At 42.6% G+C, this 16904-nt stretch overlaps 1 protein-coding gene across 2 annotated transcripts in view; it reads left to right on the forward strand.

The window, feature by feature from the left end:
* BMPER (BMP binding endothelial regulator) overlaps positions 1 to 16904 on the forward strand; it is a 251360-nt gene that overhangs the window by 126113 nt on the left and 108343 nt on the right. For both annotated transcript variants that reach the window (XM_047695739.1, XM_047695740.1), the window contains exons 7-9: positions 8300 to 8399; positions 12991 to 13100; positions 16431 to 16571. In XM_047695739.1, coding sequence (XP_047551695.1) covers positions 8300 to 8399; positions 12991 to 13100; positions 16431 to 16571 — 351 coding nt within the window. The remainder of the gene's footprint in view (positions 1 to 8299; positions 8400 to 12990; positions 13101 to 16430; positions 16572 to 16904) is intronic.

The following is a 16904-nucleotide window of genomic DNA, read 5'->3' on the forward strand; positions in this document are numbered from 1 at the left end:
TCATCTCCAGCTTTGCTGCACTGGAGACAACCTGAGGAAAATGAAAAACGTCCTTTCTCCTCCACAGTGGTGTTATTTCCTTCCTTTCAGGAATGGCTCATAACTCATGGGAGGTGTGAGTTCTGAATGATTCTTCTTTTCATCTCCCTGGAAGTGGGCCAGACTGTAGATAAAGTGTTTGATGTGTCAGCAGTAGGCTTGTAACAGCTTTGACTACTTACATGATGATGAAAGGTTGAACTTTGATAATAAATGGCAAGAAAAGGAAAAGGGCTCATTTTCATTCTTTTGCTTTGGGGGGGTGGTGGGTGGCAGTTGAGAAGTGTCCTACCGGGGTGGTCTGTGAGGTCTCTGGGAATCTGAAATAGTAGGAGGCAGTTCTCTCGTGGATTTCTTTACTTGTGTATTGATTGTTTGAGAGGTGGGGGCACCCATGCTCACCGGCACGGCTGGGCCAGATTCTCAGGGCCTTATTGGTAAGCCCCTACCTCTCCACCCAGTGAGCCCTGGAAAGGGGTATCACATTCCTCAGGGTGGATCTCTTAGGTTTCCAGCCATCCCTCAGCACCTGCTGGCAGACACCAAACAAGCCAGGCCTGGTGAATCTACTCTGACTCATGGGGCTTTCCCCCCCACCCCCCGTTTCCCAGGGCATATGTCTGGAGGTCTCATCTGTGCATGCTCACATAGGGTGGTCTTACCTTCCCGCTTCTAAAATAGACAAAGAATGCAGTGAAATATTTGTGAAAACCCAGAACCAGTTGGATTTCCCTCAAACTATATCCCGGTCTTATCAGCAATTTGGTGTGTCAGTCTTCGTGCCAAAGCAGGGCTTGGGGAGGAGGAAGAATTTCGAAATTTTCTTTTCCAAAGCAAAAACACAGAAAAGCAAAAACAGAAACAACCACCTGTCATTCAGATGAGTGACCAGACAGCGTGAAGAGCAAGGACTCAAAGAGGAATACAGATGAGTTTTACCCTGAAATAGGAGGTGTAGGCAAACACAGTACAGAAGCCTCCTTTTAAAATGGTATTAGTGGAACAATAGTAAACATACTTACATCACCTGTTTATTTAAGAATCTGATATTTATTTTACAAAATTCTGACCTCTGGCTCTGCATCTTTGTGCGCTCAAAGCCCAGCACTATCTCCGTAGCCGGGTTGGGCCTGCTCATAATGCAGCCACTGGGACTTGGCACCATGTGCTGCCAGTGGGCTTAGGCTTCGCTGCCGTGCCATGCAAACCCAGGGGCGATGCCAGGACAGACATTCTTTTGTAAGTGTCTTTGAAGATGAGGGGCAGCGTAAAGCTCTGTGGAGTGGTCTTTCTGGCTGCCAGAGGACCCTGAAGTCCCTCCTAGGGCTCGCCGGTGCAGGCCAGAGGGTGACTAGCAGAGTCAAACTGTTTGGTGGGAGCTTGAGTTTAGGGGAGCAGTACTCACCACCATGGCCAGCATGCTGCTGCTGTAGAGGTCTCTTGGCCAAGACAGAAGCTTTCCCACTTGATGAACATCTAAGACCTTGCTCTGTGAGCTGTCCATTTGTGCATATGAATCGCCTGTGGCAATAAAAGAGTGCATAAGATGTGAAATTCAGATTGTCTGGGTTGGATATCACCTTCTGAAAGTTACAATGAAATAACTAGAGAAGAGCGTAGGAAAAACAAAAGGTGGGTATGAACTTGTTCGGTTCAGCAACTATATAACTAGGATTTAAATGGAGATATTTAGCTATCTCTTTCTTTCTGATTAAAAAAAAGGGGGGGGACTAGCTTTCTCAATGAGGGAGTGGCTGATAGAGTGGGTTATTGTAGTGTTCCGTGGTCACTTAAGGCCTCAAATATTACGTCCGGGACTGCACAGGTGCAATTCAGTGTCATTTCTTTAACAATCATTGTTGAAGGCATAATAATGGATTCCCTGGGCCCCAAGATATCCATGTTCTAATCCCCCCAAAATGTGACTGTGGCCTCAAATGGCAAAATGGATTTTGCAGATGTGGTTAAGTTAAGGATTTTGATGTGAGATTATCCTGGATTATCTGGATAGGCCCTCTCACAAGAGGCCTTATAAATGGAGGCAGGAGGGTCCAAGTCAGGGAGAGATTATGAAGATGCTATGTTAATGCCTTTGACGATGAAGTAAGGAGGCTGAGAGCCAAGGAAGGCTGGCAGCCTCTGGGAGTTGGAACAGGGCGAGGAAACAGATTCCGTCCTCGAGTCTCCAGAGAGAACCCAGCCCTACTGACATGTCAATTGAAGCCCATACTGACTTCTGACTCTTCCAGAACTATAAGATACCAAGTGTGTATTGTTTTAAGCCACTGAGTCTGTGTGGTAATTTATTATGGGAGCAATAGGAAACCAAAGCAATACTATGAACAATAATACAGTCGGGCTTAGAGGTATTAATTGATGGGAAACATAAAAGGAATTTGTTTTAGGCTTGATTCTTGAGACAAAGTATCGTGTCATTGTTCTTTGAGTAGGTATGAAAGACAAAATGTTTTTGTTTTTGTCAGTCCAGTGGGGCACTTCTCAGGGATGATGGCTCAAAATTTTTATCGGACAGAGTAGGTATTTTGGTCAAACTTTAATGACATGTTCTTGACTCTATTTGTAGAGAATCAAAGTTGTGTTGTATTTTATCACTTGGAAACATAAGCCTATGGGTAGCATAATGTTCTTACTGTAGGAAGTTTCCAGAGTCCTCACAGATTGTGATGTCCCAGCCCAGACCCTTTGGAGAATTCCACCCCATCAACCTCAACCACAAGTCCATCCCTGCCTCCGTTCCTGCTGCTGTCTTCCCTTTCAGGCTGGAGTATAGTGGCCTCCAGCCACCAGCAAGCTGAAGTTAGGGTCTGGCTCATGTCTCAGAGAGAACTCCCCCAAATGAGAAATGTGCTCCATCATTCAGAATACACGTCTTGAGCCATGATATGTGTTAGCTGCTGGAGGAGCTAACGAGAACAATAAGCCTCAAAACCTAGTTGCTGGAAGCTCATGTCAATGAGGCATTTAGCAAAATGCAATGCCTTGGACAGTAGCATCCGAGTCATCTGGGAAAATTATTGAAAATGCAGGTTCCTAGGCTGTGGCATGAGAAAACACTGGCTTAGTACAGTGGTCTTTAACTGGGAGTGATTTTGTCCTCTAGGGACAGTAGGCAGTATCTAGAGACATTTCCATTTGTTATAATAAGGGACAAAGTGTGCTACTGGCATCTAGTGGATAGAGGCCAGGAATGCTGTTAAATATTTTACAATGTACAGGATGACCCCCTAAAAGAGAGACTGCTCTGAATCAAAGCATTATTAATGCCAAATTTGGAAGACCCTGGTCTACTGGGTAACTCTCACAGACACACCAGTATATTATCATACCTCCATGGTATTAGATATATATGTCAATATCGTGTGTGTGTACATGGGTGTACACAAGTCCATGTGTGTATGCATATCTACAAATAGCTTTCTCTCTAAGTAGGCTCATCACCCACTACAATTTGGGGTGTCCTCTCTCCCATTGTCTACTCTACTCCTGCTCCCGCCATCAGACAGCTCACCCACTGGCCATCTTTGCTTTGATTTTCTATTCTGCACTGGCCAAGATCAAGGGAGGCCAAGTACCAAGACCTTTACCCCTGGAAGTAACTGTCATGCTCTGAAACTTTAGCAAAATAAATTTGCAGATCGAAGTGAGGCATGGCTGAGAACATCTTTTTCTCTTGTGACCTTTTTTGACCAATTTGCAGTTCAGAGTGGTTACTCTATTCACAAGTCAGCTTGCACCACTGGCTGTTAATATAAGAATTATGGTGCACATATAAACTCTTGCCACTCAAGATATATTTCTCCTCTACACTAGCCCTGCCAAGTTTTCTGTCCCCTCTTCTCACCTTCTTCTAGAATCAATGGAGAATTCCATTCCCTTCAAACAATTGAACACTGGAGGGAAAAATCCCTCTAGAATGTGGCTGAGTGTAGCTGATTGGTTCTAAATGGTTAGAAATGTACTCTTCAGCTCCCCGCTTCCTGTTGGGGAACCAGCCTGCATCCTGGTCAGGGGATGAGTGCTATGTCACATGTTACAGTATGGTTTCCAGCCCTCAGTTCTCAGTGGTCTTCAGTGGTGGGGGAAGAAGCCTGTATGCACATGGCTGTGGTTTTTACCATCTTGCACTCATTACTATATTCAGGAAGATAGATTTTTATTATGCTGTAAGACTGTGGCTCTAGAGTAAACTTTGACACAAACTGATTGTGTTCTTGACTGAATCAGCTAAAACAAAAGTAAAGGGGCAGCCAATAGACTTGGGACAAGTTTCATGTCTTTCTTTCAAAAACAGCTACTGTCAGAGAAGCACTTGGATCTGCAGTTAGAAAAAACAACCACCTCTAAAGAACAAACTAAGGAAAAATGGTGGAAATCATAACTCACCAGTACTGTGGAAGTTCCTAGCATTCCTCTCCTTGTTGACCGCATGAGAATATAGTCATTAATCCTTGGGTATTTTAACCATATAGACATTTTCAAACGTTTAACAAAACATGGGGGGGGCGGTCCTACGAATCCTGCCAGCGTATGAGGTGAAGTTAAAACTTGCTTTTTGATATATCAGCACCAAGAAACATTTAGGTAGTACCTAACATGTATAAAACCCAAGGAGATACAAGGTAAGCAGAGGCAGACAGCCCTGAAACTCTACTGTCTCATCAGGATCCTGTAGTTCAAAGTGGTTTGAGAAATTCATTGAGATTCTAGGGATCTTCCTGTGTGGTGACTCTTCCTTTCATTAGAGAAATTTTTACTGAGATGTTCCCTCGAGCTTGTCACTCTCCTGAAGTATATTAGGCTGAGAGGACTGGTCCCTGCTATCGCTAAAGTCTGGTTTGGAGGCAAATCCAGTATCATCCTGCAGGGTTAAACTTCCATGTATGTGTCAAAAATACAGGAATACATAAGAGAAAGAAAAAGATACAGGAAGATGGAGTGGGTCACTGGGAAAGGAAGGGGTCTAGAAGACTTCACATGTGAGACGAGGCTCAAAATAGACCTGGAACAAAGCAGGATGTTTATAGCGGTCGATGACAGGGAGAGAGGGAAAGAGGTACAGATAAAGATGGCAGGCCGCAGATGTGCCTAGGGATAATAAAGAAGATACACTGGATCCCCCTCTCCAGGTTGGTATTGTGAGGAAAGGAGATGGGAGAGAAGATTATGGTTTATCTTGACAAAGTAGACTAACTGTGGTAATAAAGATCTAATGCATCTAAGTATTTTAACACAGTGAAATTTATTTCTTGCTCATATAATAGTTCATTGCAAGTGTTTAGGGCATTGACTTCCACATGGTGACACGGAAGTGGAAGCAGGCCCTTCCCATCTTGTATGATACCCCCTCTATTCCTCTAGTAGAGACAGAAAGGGAGAACGTGGAGCACTGAGATGAGAGATTTTTATGGGTCAAGCCTAGCAGCATGTTTTTTATTTCCATCCACTGCCTCTTGGTCAAAATCTATTCATAAGGCCTAACCACGAGGGAGTCTGAGGAATGTAGTTTTGCTCTATGTCAGGAGAAGAAACCAATTTTACTGAGAACATAATTGCTTCTATAATGGACATTGAGCCTGAATTTTGTCCCAAATGCAGTCATAAATCATCCTTCACTTCAGCATGGGGACACGCTCCATGGTGACATAGGCTCCAGAAGGCAAGTGAATTTTGTGTTACATTCACCGCTGCCTCCTTAGCATATATAGGACTTAAATGCATATTTGATGCAGTATTGAAATGACAGATGGGTGTTAGAAAGAGAAAGGAATCCTGGACATATTGAACTTTCCAGGATGGGTTAGTGCAGGATCGCTGAGGCAGGGAAGCCGGTTAGCGAGATTGGGATAATCTACAAGAGCCCAAGTTAGTGTAGTTGCAGTAGGAATTAGTACATTTTTAGGAACAGAAACGTGCGCTTCTGCTATTTTAACTTCCCTGGTTTACGGTACAGCCACATCTCATAGTTTAACTAGATTCCCTGCTGAGTTGAAATCAGAGAAGCAGGTTGTGAGCTGAAAAGGGCTGGCACCTTCTTTGGAGGTATTAATTGGAATGCAGCCTCGGGCTGTGCCACAACACTGCAACCCAAACAAAATAAAACGTGACTAAACCAGCAAACCCAGATTGGAGTTCAAGTTACTTTAATGGGCTCTTGGGAAAGACAAACTGCAGTTGTTTTATATATGCAAAATCCGCTCTTTGACCTTAGGGCAAGGAAAATGACCAGCGCCCACATACTCTCTTGGCAGCTTTCTGAAGCACTGGACAAGTTAACTCCTATGCAATTACGCGATCTTTTAAAATATTTTAATTTTAAAATATGCTTGAAAAATAGATGCTGCTCCAACAAGAACAGAGACTATCGATGAAAAGACTATGTTCTCTGTGCACCCACGAGAAGCCAGCACACGGGCAGCCTTGGGTGGCCTGAGGCTTCAGGATTTTAGGAAGTGGCTCGCAGATGAATTTTTTTGAAATTTAAAGTTAAAAGAAGCATTCTGTCCTCCCTCTAGACTGAGCTTTTCTGGTGTATGTAAACCTCAGACCCTGACCTAGACTCAGGTTATGTGCCTCTGAAGTCCGGTGAAAGGCCTGACTTAAGGCTTATGCAGAGTGGAGTGAGGAACGGCATAGAGAACAATCAGGGATTCTTAGGAGATTTTTAATGATTCTTGCTGATCTGGAAATAATGTAAAAACAACAGAAGCGCTTTTTGTGGTATTTTTTTGCATGTTCTCTATTGGTTTGGGGACAAATCCAACATGAAAGTGGCTTAAAAATAATAAATATTTAAAAAGACATAATGTGCCCTACCCTTTTCATCCACTCATACTGAAAAATGAAGAGTAATAACAAAACTGTCAAGAAGAGGAAGGGAGAGCAGGAACAATGGATAGCGGCTGTGCGTGGGGACGGGCATGAATATGACCCAGACAGCTAATGTCTGGTGTTATTGCAGAAAGTGTTGGAGAAGGTGTGAGGAAAGGCTGCGGGGAATCTTTCCCTTCTCTGAGGCGTGAGTTCCTCATTTCCTGAGGCCTCTTGAGATATAAATTACTGGTTTCAGACAGCAAGTACCTGAGGGTCTACTAGTTTGCTTTCTAGTTCAAATCCCAGAGAAGCCAATCCATTGGAATTCCATTTGCCTAGTGATCTACTTACCAAATCTATTGATTTTTCTTAAATTTAATTATTCATAAATTTGGTAACAATTCATTTTGCACCGGAGAGTTTTCACATGAGCCTTACAAAGGTGTTGGATGTAAATTGACTGGAAAGTACTTTTTTTTTTTTCCCCCTTCCCTAGCTTTCTGAAGATTCAATTACAAGTTGCTGAGGCTAGAAAAACAGACACCTCTGGTGAGGCATCAAGGACGGGGAGGGGACATGGCATCTTCGAGTTGTACAGAGCGGAGAGATGCTGATGGCCAGAGGCGGTGGAGGCATGCTGAGGTGAAGAAGGAAGGAAAGGGTGTCAGAGAGGAAGAAAGGGCAGAGAAGGAGGGGCAGGGAAAAATTCAAAGGCTCTTGAACTTCTCCCTTAGGTGGTTGAGCCTTTGCCATTCATTCCAGTACCAGTCATCATTTGCCTTCTGCTTATGATAGAAACAGGTTTGGTTAGCTGAGTGAGTTCAGGGAAATGGTTCTCCTGAATATTGGCTTTCAGCGTATCCGTTTTCGGCAGCCTGGCTGCTTCCTTAAATCCGAGGCTCATTGAGTCATGCTAGCAACACCTTTAAGCAGTGGCAGGAAGGGAAGTATTCTTAGAGGAAGATGTCTGCAGAACCTACAGAAAGATGGGGGTCTGAAAGAGGAGGAAAAGTCTCCGTAGAATCCAGAGGGCTCCTTTGCTTGCTTGGGGCTGGAAAGAGAGGCCAACTTGTCCTGGTTTGACCAAGACTTCCCCATTTTAGTACTGAGAGCCTCCAGTCTCAGGCAAACTGAGATGGTTGGCTAGTCCTAAGAGGGAAAAAGATAAATAAAGGTGATACTGGGTGGGGAGAGGAGAGGTGATGCTGTAATAGACTTTCAGGGGCAGTCTTTTGGAGGGTGTAGTTCGTGTGGCTTACAGGGAGGGTAAATGGAGAGTTGGGAGAAATTACACAGATGTGAGCAGTCACTGCAGGGACCTAATACCAGAGAAGGCCCTAGGTTTGTTCCAGACATCTTGATTATATGATATATATGCACTTACTTTTCTAAATGTGCTTTTTTTTTTCTTTCTCTCTCTTTTCTTCAGGGAGGCAGGACACAGTGCGTGAGAGAAGTATGTCCCATTCTCTCCTGTCCTCAGCACCTTAGCCACACTCCCCCAGGACAGTGCTGCCCCAAATGTTTGGGTGAGTGACTGTTTTCAGGTCAAAGAACAATGTAATTCATTCTTGGGAGTTTCTGTTGAGAGTCTTCATTCACATTGTTATGTTGGGGGTCTCAGGTTGTCCTAGTTCATGACTTATTAGGAATACTTGCTTCCTCTGATTATAGGAGTTTATCTCTTTTCTGAGGTCTCTACAGGGCTCTTTCTTTCATTTCTTTTCTTTTCTTTTTTTTAAGATTTTATTTATTTATTTGACACAGAGAGAACACAAGTAGGAGGAGCAGTAAGGAGAGGGAAAAGGAGAAGCATGGAGTCCAATGCGGGGCTCGATCCCAGGACCCTGAGATCATGACCAGAGCTGAAGACAGATGCTTAACTGACTGAGCCACCCAAGCACCCCATCTACAAGGGTTTTTTTCCTCTCTTGTCTTCCCCTGTAACCATAAACCTGGTTTACCAGACAACCTGGGGTAATAGTTCTTGACGGAGAGAGCAGTATTGAAGAAACTGTCTTTCACTGGACATGTGAGGATCAGTAGAAATGACTAGTATTTTAAAGGCAGATGAAGTTAACACATGGAGGAATATAGACCAGTATTACTTTTAGAGGCAAAAACATGCAAGAGGATAACACCAAAAGCAAGATGTTTGGGAAGAACAATGAAAAATTGCCAACAAAAAAGCAAGATTAGCTGTTTCTTTTTGAGCATTTACTATGTCCTAGGCACCATGCAAAACACTTTATATGCTTTTTCTAATTAAATTTTCTCAGGAAACTGTACTGTATAGGTGTTAAATATATCATTCTGATATGTAATATAGGTGCTATGATTAGTATAATTGCAGGAGATTCTACCTCTAGTAGAATCTAGATACTACCTCTAGTAGAATCTAGAAGGTGGCACAGCTAGGGAGTTATGGAGTTGGTACCTGAGCATGAGTCCCTGTGATTCCTAAGCCTGTGCTTTAACCTGCTGCTGCTCAGCCTCCCTGGTGATGTGGAGAGTGGCACACACATCGCTAAGTGAAGAGAGACAGCCTGCGATGGAGAGTCTCTAGGGCAAGAGATCCTTTGGAGCTTGTTTATAATCTATACATCAGCTTCTTACATGTGATCTTCAAGCTTTTGAGTTAGTCAAGGTCAGACTAATATTCAAATATACGTGCCTTGACCCAGCGTATGAATCCAATAGAACATCTCCCACTGGAATCCCCCAGCAACCCCACTTACATCTCCAGGGATCCTTGAGGAGGCTAACACATTTCCTGGGTACCACTGGCTTGTGTCTCTGTTCCTGCTGTTTGTCTCTTTATTTTCTTCCTTCTCCTCCTCCTCCTCAGATAATAACCTCTCCTCCTTTACCTCTGCTTCTTCTTCTTCTTCTTCCCCTTACCCTTCCTCCCACCTCCTCCTCCTTCTTTTTCTTCTTCTCCTCCTCCTCTTCCTCCTCCTCCTTTAACATCATTTTGTGCTTCCAGGGACACTCACTCTCCAGTCTTTTCACATTCTGTGGTGCTATTGAATCAAGGTTCTTGTAGGAGATTTTATTGAAGGCTTGCGGTCGACGAGGAGGGTGATTACTCTAAAGAGGAGGACAGCGAACAACATGAAATGGAACCTTAAACTCCCTTTATGCATAAAAGGTCTTAACTATTTTGCCTTTAGGAGAATGCCACTGTTTGTCTTTTATTTGGGCTTTAGTCTCCTATTCAGTTATTGTCCACACCTTTTTTTGATTTCTCCCTTCTTTCTGTCATAGTTTGATTTTCTCAATTCCAGAACATCCTGTTGATGGATGTTTTTCATTCCCAGCTTATCACAGCCATAGCCTGAGTCTGTTTTTCTGCAACCAAGTTGTCAAATAGAGATATCTTGTTAAATGAAGGCAGTTTTCTCTTCTTCGAGGGATTCTTCTGCCAAATCTTCATCTAATAATGTGTACCTTCCCGCCGCATGTATACACGCATGCACGCACAAACACACACACATGCACATACACACATGCATGCACGCACATAATCCTTTTTAAGTAACTATGAAATGATTAAAAGAACAAAGGAGAATTGTTTAGACATGCCTGATTAAAGACATTTCCACTGAGATATGTGCTTCCTGGCTTGCCAGTGTGTGCTTGTACCCCTGGCATGGAGTTAGTGAACTCACTGTGGTTGAAATCATCATGCCTTTAGTCATGGTGGACACAGCATTCCATCTAAGCAGGAAAGTCCTCGCAGAGGAGTTGGCATTTGGGGTCTGACAATGAAGATAAGTAGGTTTGATTAATGCTTTGAAGCCCATACCATGGATGTGCTGAGTCAGCTCAGAAACTTCTCATATGAGCAATGGCTGTTGTATTGAATGCAGATTTTTTTTGTCCACTTGTGGTCATAAGACAGACTACAAAAGGAACGGCAAGTCTTAGGAAACTTGAAAAATCATAATTCTCCCAAATGAGACCTTTTTTGACTGACCTAAATCCCAGTGGAATAATGCAGAAATGGCTTAAATTAGGCTGTATATGGAGTCTCTGAACCACTCTTTTGAATGTTTGTTCTTATTATGGGCTATGATGACTTTGAGATTATGGTAAGATTTTGTGTTCCTTGGGGGTAAAAAGAAACATACCCAAACAACAAAAGACAGAAAAGAAGGAAAGGAAACATTAGGATACTTTCTAGATCCTGAAATCTTAGACTAATTAGATTTTTGGCTGGTTGGACACCAATTTGCTGTTAAATATTCCTTTGACCAGGATTCATTTATAACACATACTCTTGCCTTTTGCACTGCAACCTTCTCTTCCTCTCTTTCTCATTTTCAAGGAAGAGACCCAGGAGAGGTTTGTGTACACTGAGCACTCAGTGCACCTCAGAGTGACACGGCCTAGGATCATAGTGGAATTACACTATTGCTAATAATGATAATACCCATCACCTGCCACTTATGGGGGTGCTTAACGAATGCTAGGCTCTGCGATTACAGCTTCATATCAGTGTTTTTAGGTAAAAATTATATTTTTATTGGGTGATAATCTCGGTAATTGTTCACATTTGTTCAGGGGGATAAACTTGTTGCAGGTTCTTTTTGTTCAGTGATCTACTGATGCATCAGTCCACCAACCCATCCATCCATTTGTTCACCATTCATTCTTTCAGCCATGCCACAGTACTGAGTACTATAAATGTAGTAAAAGCAACAAGCTGTGGGAACACGGGAAGGGGCCGCTCATTCTGAGGTAAAAGGACCTCTGAGGAGGTCATTTGGAGCTCAGCCATGAAGAAGATGTCTTTTGATTGGTGGAAAAAGAAGCTTGACTATATTTATATATTTAGATCCTGCCTCTTTTAAAATACATGAAGCACATGTAGACAAAAGATAGGAAAAAGGATGGGATGCCTGGGTGGCTCAGGGGGCTAAGACTCTGCCTTTGGCTCCAGTCATGATCTCAGGGTCCTGGGATCGGGCCCTGCGTTGGGCTCTCTGCTCAGCGGGGACCCTGATTTCTCTCCTTGCCTGCCTCTCTGCCTGCTTGTGATCTCTGTCTGTCAAATAAATAAATAAAATCTTTAAAAGAAGAGAAGATAGGAAAAACGCAAACCAGGTTATCACATTTATAAAAATTGCAGAATTGAAACAGCACTAGTTTTAACTCTTGAAGGATAGAAAAATATCTCTGATAGATTAATATAGAGGACAGTGTTTACAACAGGGAAAAATGCATCACCTTCATTTTTATAGTAAATACAAAAAAGAAAAAAGATATGGCTAGGGATGTTGCTTATACTAGAATATCCTAAAACCAAGTGTTATGCAACAGAAGTGATTTTAATGGGGAGGGTGGCCGGCACACAGATTCCTGATGCTTCAGGGCCTAGAGAAGGGCTGAATTTCGTATTTTGCAAGTAATCCTCTAATTTAGTCTGTAAGTTCTCACAAGCTTCAAGAAACTCAGGCCCTGGGTGTACACATAAGAATACTCATCTTAGTTGAGTTATTAATACTTGATAAGTGTAAAAATATAGTCCTTTAGCTAAATTTTATCTAACCATGAGAAAGTGTTTTTGGTTATATACTCTAGTATCAGAATTGTAGGTAGAGAGGGTCCTGTATTATTTTGAGGAGGCGTTATTGGTGTCATTTTACAAGTGACCAAGGATCATTCATTAGTGAGTTAGCCCAAACATCTGAGTGACATGAATTTAGAATAATGCATTTTGGTGGTGATGGTGGTTGTTTTGTTTTTAATAGCTAAAGGGCAAGAGAGGGAAAGAGAGGAGTTTTGCTCAATGTCAGCTATGAGTCAGTGGCTAGGACCGTGAGCTCCATGAGGGCAGGTCAGCTTAGACCTGATCATCTTGGTTCGCTATGCTGGTAATAAAGATTTATTGAACTTAACAAGATTCAGCGTGGAATCCAACTCTCTATAACAAAAGCTCTCTATATTACTGACTCCAGAGGATTCCCTGGGAACATCTGACCCAGGACTGTTTTTGTGCACCAGATTTACCTGGTCTTGTGAGAATGTTTAACAGCCCCGTGATAGAAGTTTTGATGCCGCAGTGGGACTTCCTGGCTTCTGTCTTGCTTACACCATGCTGTTGCTTCCTTCCAGGTCAGAGGAAAGTGTTTGACCTCCCATTTGGAAGCTGCCTCTTTCGCAGTGATGTTTATGATAACGGATCTTCATTTCTCTATGATAACTGCACTGCATGCACCTGCCAGGTAAGGTGGTTCTGAGGGGCTGTGGTCCAGCCATGGTTACAGTTGGGGTTTTAGTGTGAACATTATAGCCAAACATGATAACATGTTACTTACTGGAAGGAGGCATTATCAATGCCATTTTACTAGTTGAACTCATACTCAAGGTCGCAAGGAAGTTCGAACTTAGGATCAAAATTACAATTCACTATTATCTTCCCAGGACCTACAAGTTAGCTTCCGGAGGTGAGAACTAAATCTCAGGGGGCAATCCTGAGGTACCTTCTAAAATCAGACACATAAATGTGGCAGTGTTCTCTGGCTCTAACTATCCAAGATAATTCTCTGACACACCTCACAGTAAAAATGACTGTAATCACATTGAGAAGGAAAGAAAGGCATGGATTTACAGTTCTTCACAAAGATAAACCTGATAGTTTGGGAAGAGAGTATTTATGCATTGTTCATCATACCATATCTTATTTGAGGCATTGCTTATTTTTCCTCCAAAGGCAACAGAGGTCTATTGACTGGTAAAGAAGGAATTCCACAACCCCAGAATTTTAAAGGGATACACATTACACATTCATTGACTGTGCTTATGCAGTGATTTATTTTTAAAACCAAGAAGAGAATCATTCTAATGGGAGATACTAGGATCATTCATTAGTGAGTTAACCCAAACAGCTGAGTGACATGAATTTAGAATAATGCATTTTGGTGGTGATGGTGGTGGTTTTATTTTTAATAGCTAAAGGGCTAGAGAGGGAAAGAGAGGAGTTTTGCTCAATGTCAGCTATGAGTCAGTGGCTAGGATTAGAGTTCAGAAGTTCCTGATTACTTGAGGGATGCTTCGGTAAGTAGCATGCACTACTTCCGGGGGAGGGGAGGTGGCTCAACAGGGGCTGAACTGTCTGTCTGTTCCCTGGCACTGAACACTGAGTATTTCCTAAGCCTGAGAATACTTTCCTCAGGCTCCTTCCTCTCGTCCGCAGTTTGCACTATCCTATGCTAAGCATATAGCCATTCCTTCTGTTTGCTTTGGCCTTCATCCTCCAAGCTTTTCTTCCTCTCCAAGAGTTTCACAAGTTAGAGCTTCCTCTTGAGGGCACTGAACCTTCGATGAAACACATCACATCCCCAGTTCTCTTAATTGCAGGAAAGCGGACTGACAACCCATAATGCTTTCAGTGCTTTAGGTCTCATAGATTCTTTAAGAGAGGATTAGGCAATACACCCCAGTGCTCAAAAAAGTATAATGAGTATTATTTCCTCAAGAGGTTGTCTTTTGTCAGAGTATGCATTCACAGTCATCTTTGGGAAATTGGATGCTTGAAGAATCAGGCTACAGTCATTTTGGAGAATCAGTGTTATTTTCTATATGCTTAGAGCTTTCCTCCCCAGCATCTCCATCCAGTGCCATGGCAGGTGCAGGAAACTGGTTAATAGTTCTCTGAGCACGGTATGGTATCAGGTCTTTGCGCCTTCAGATTTGATATACCTGGAGTGTATCCTCATCTTCCTTCAATTTGATTAGCAAACTCCTCATCATACACAATGGCCTATCTCACATGTTACCTCCTCTTGGGAGGCTTTCCTGACTCACTTACGTAGGTAATTACTCTTCTTTTCTGTTACCTCTATACCTTTACTAATTCGTTTGCTACATTATATTGTAATTTATTTGTTCCCATGGTTCTGTCTCTCCTTTTGCTCTGTGAACTCCTTGTAGACAGAAGCACATCCCTCCATCTCCATATTCTCCTTGCATAAACTACTCCCAGGCTTATGATCTAATGGGTATCCTGTGTGTGTGTGTGTGTGTGTGTGTGTGTGTGTGTGTGTGTGTGTGTAATGAAAGTTGGGAAATCTGCTACCATGAAGTATGTATTACTTGAGAGCTAGGGAGTGCCCTGTTTTCAAGCTAGAAATCAAGACATGCAGCTTGGCAGTGAATTTCTTTTCCGATTTATGAATTGACCTATAATAATTTCTATGTGCCAGAAACTGTGCCGAGTGTTTTACATATTTCACTTAAAATGCACAGTACATCTGAGGGGTAGGTACTCTCACCTCCATTTTGAAGATGAGGACTCTGGGCTCAAGGAGACAGATTTGCATAAGATAACACACCTAATAAATGAACTGTTCTTGTCCAGTGCTGAATCCTATCCATTGTCTGATGTGGTAGAACCTTAGAAATAAAACACAACTAATGCCATTTCTGGAAGGATTATCTTATTGTCATATTAATCTTAGATGGATAGTCGGTAAGACTGTAGTAGATGAATACCAGGAGTACCTCTTAAAGTCGTAAGATTAACAGAGAAGCTACAGAAATTACATACGTTCATTTACACAACCTGTTTAAGTGAGTTCTCTCTCAGTGCTAACTAACAGGAGATGGCTTGGTCTTCATTTCCCTGTCATGGGTCTCCCACTAACTCCACAGTGTCAGGGAATTGCCCATCCACTTGGGACATTGCTTTCCTCCAACCCTGCCTGCCACCAAGTCTCAGAAATGTTTTGCTCTTACATTCTTTCCAGCTGGCAACCTACTCCAGTGAAACTGCAGCTTGTTGGCTGGGGAACTGAAGAAGTTTACTTTTCTTAAACAGCTCTGAACTTTCCTTCAATGTGTTGTTGAATAAATCAGTAGGCACAATTTACTTGACTACTGTGTTCATGCCATGTCACTTCTTTAGAAAGCAAGCCATACCCCTTCAAGTTATAGATATAAACTCATCGCTCTCAGGGGGTAAGTGGCCTGGTGAAGGTTACATACTTTATTGAAGAGCCCTAGAGCCCAGGCCCATTTTGGAATTGCTCGTTCAATTCTTCTGTGAACATAGACCACACTAAGGAATTTCATCTTGAGGAGGAATGTTAGCTCCTAATGTTTACTTTTTTGATTAGATATCATGCCTTTATGCTAAACCCCTTGAAGGTGGCATAAAGTCCCGAAGGAGACCCAAGACAGCAATGCTCATGAAGGACTTGCAAGAGGAAAAGGCCAGCAAGAAGGAAACTGATCGGCCCCTAGTGAGCCAGACTTACTTGCCACACGCTGGCTGGAGTGGAACCAGAAGTTTCTTGAACATTAAGTTATAGACACATGGAACGTAGTGAGGGTTCATCACACTTCTCATAGCTTCTTCATCTTCTTGTCTAAGTATCTCATCAACAAACAACATTTTGAAAGGAAAGAAAGTTTTATTGCAACAAGTTACAGTGCGATATCTTCAGAATATGTTTTAAAGCAATTAGTTGTGGGGTGTTAAAAGGAAGGTCAGGTGGGATGTTTGATAGAGATGGAAAGCATTTTTAATTTCTGGTTTGCCCCCGGGCCCCCAGGACTCCACTGTGGTATGTAAGAAGAAGTGCTCCCACCCTGGGGGCTGCCTCAGAGGGGAGGAGACGTGTTGTGAAGAGTGCCTCCTGCGAGTGCCTCCGGAGGACATCAAGGTGTGCAAGTTTGGCAACAAGATTTTCCGGGTATGTCACAAGCCAAGCGCCTGGGAAACACTATACTATATGGAAATGTAAAAAGCTCCAGATAAAAAGCAGGCCAGAGTTATCTACATTTTATAGACACATATGTCATGTGTGTGTATGCAGATGTAATTATTTATATTGCAATATTATATATACCTATATTTAAAATCAAGTACACCTGGGGCAGAGAGGCAACTATTTGGAAAAATGGTTTTCTTTGGCTTTATTTTTGCTTTACAAAGTATTTTAAGCCAGTGAAACATGATGGCCCAGTGTGGTGGACCAGTGATTGGGACTGAGCTGAAGATGCCCTGCTCTGGTGGTGCTATTATG

This window comes from Lutra lutra, chromosome 11 (assembly GCF_902655055.1).
Source record: "Lutra lutra chromosome 11, mLutLut1.2, whole genome shotgun sequence".
Lineage (NCBI taxonomy): Eukaryota > Metazoa > Chordata > Mammalia > Carnivora > Mustelidae > Lutra > Lutra lutra.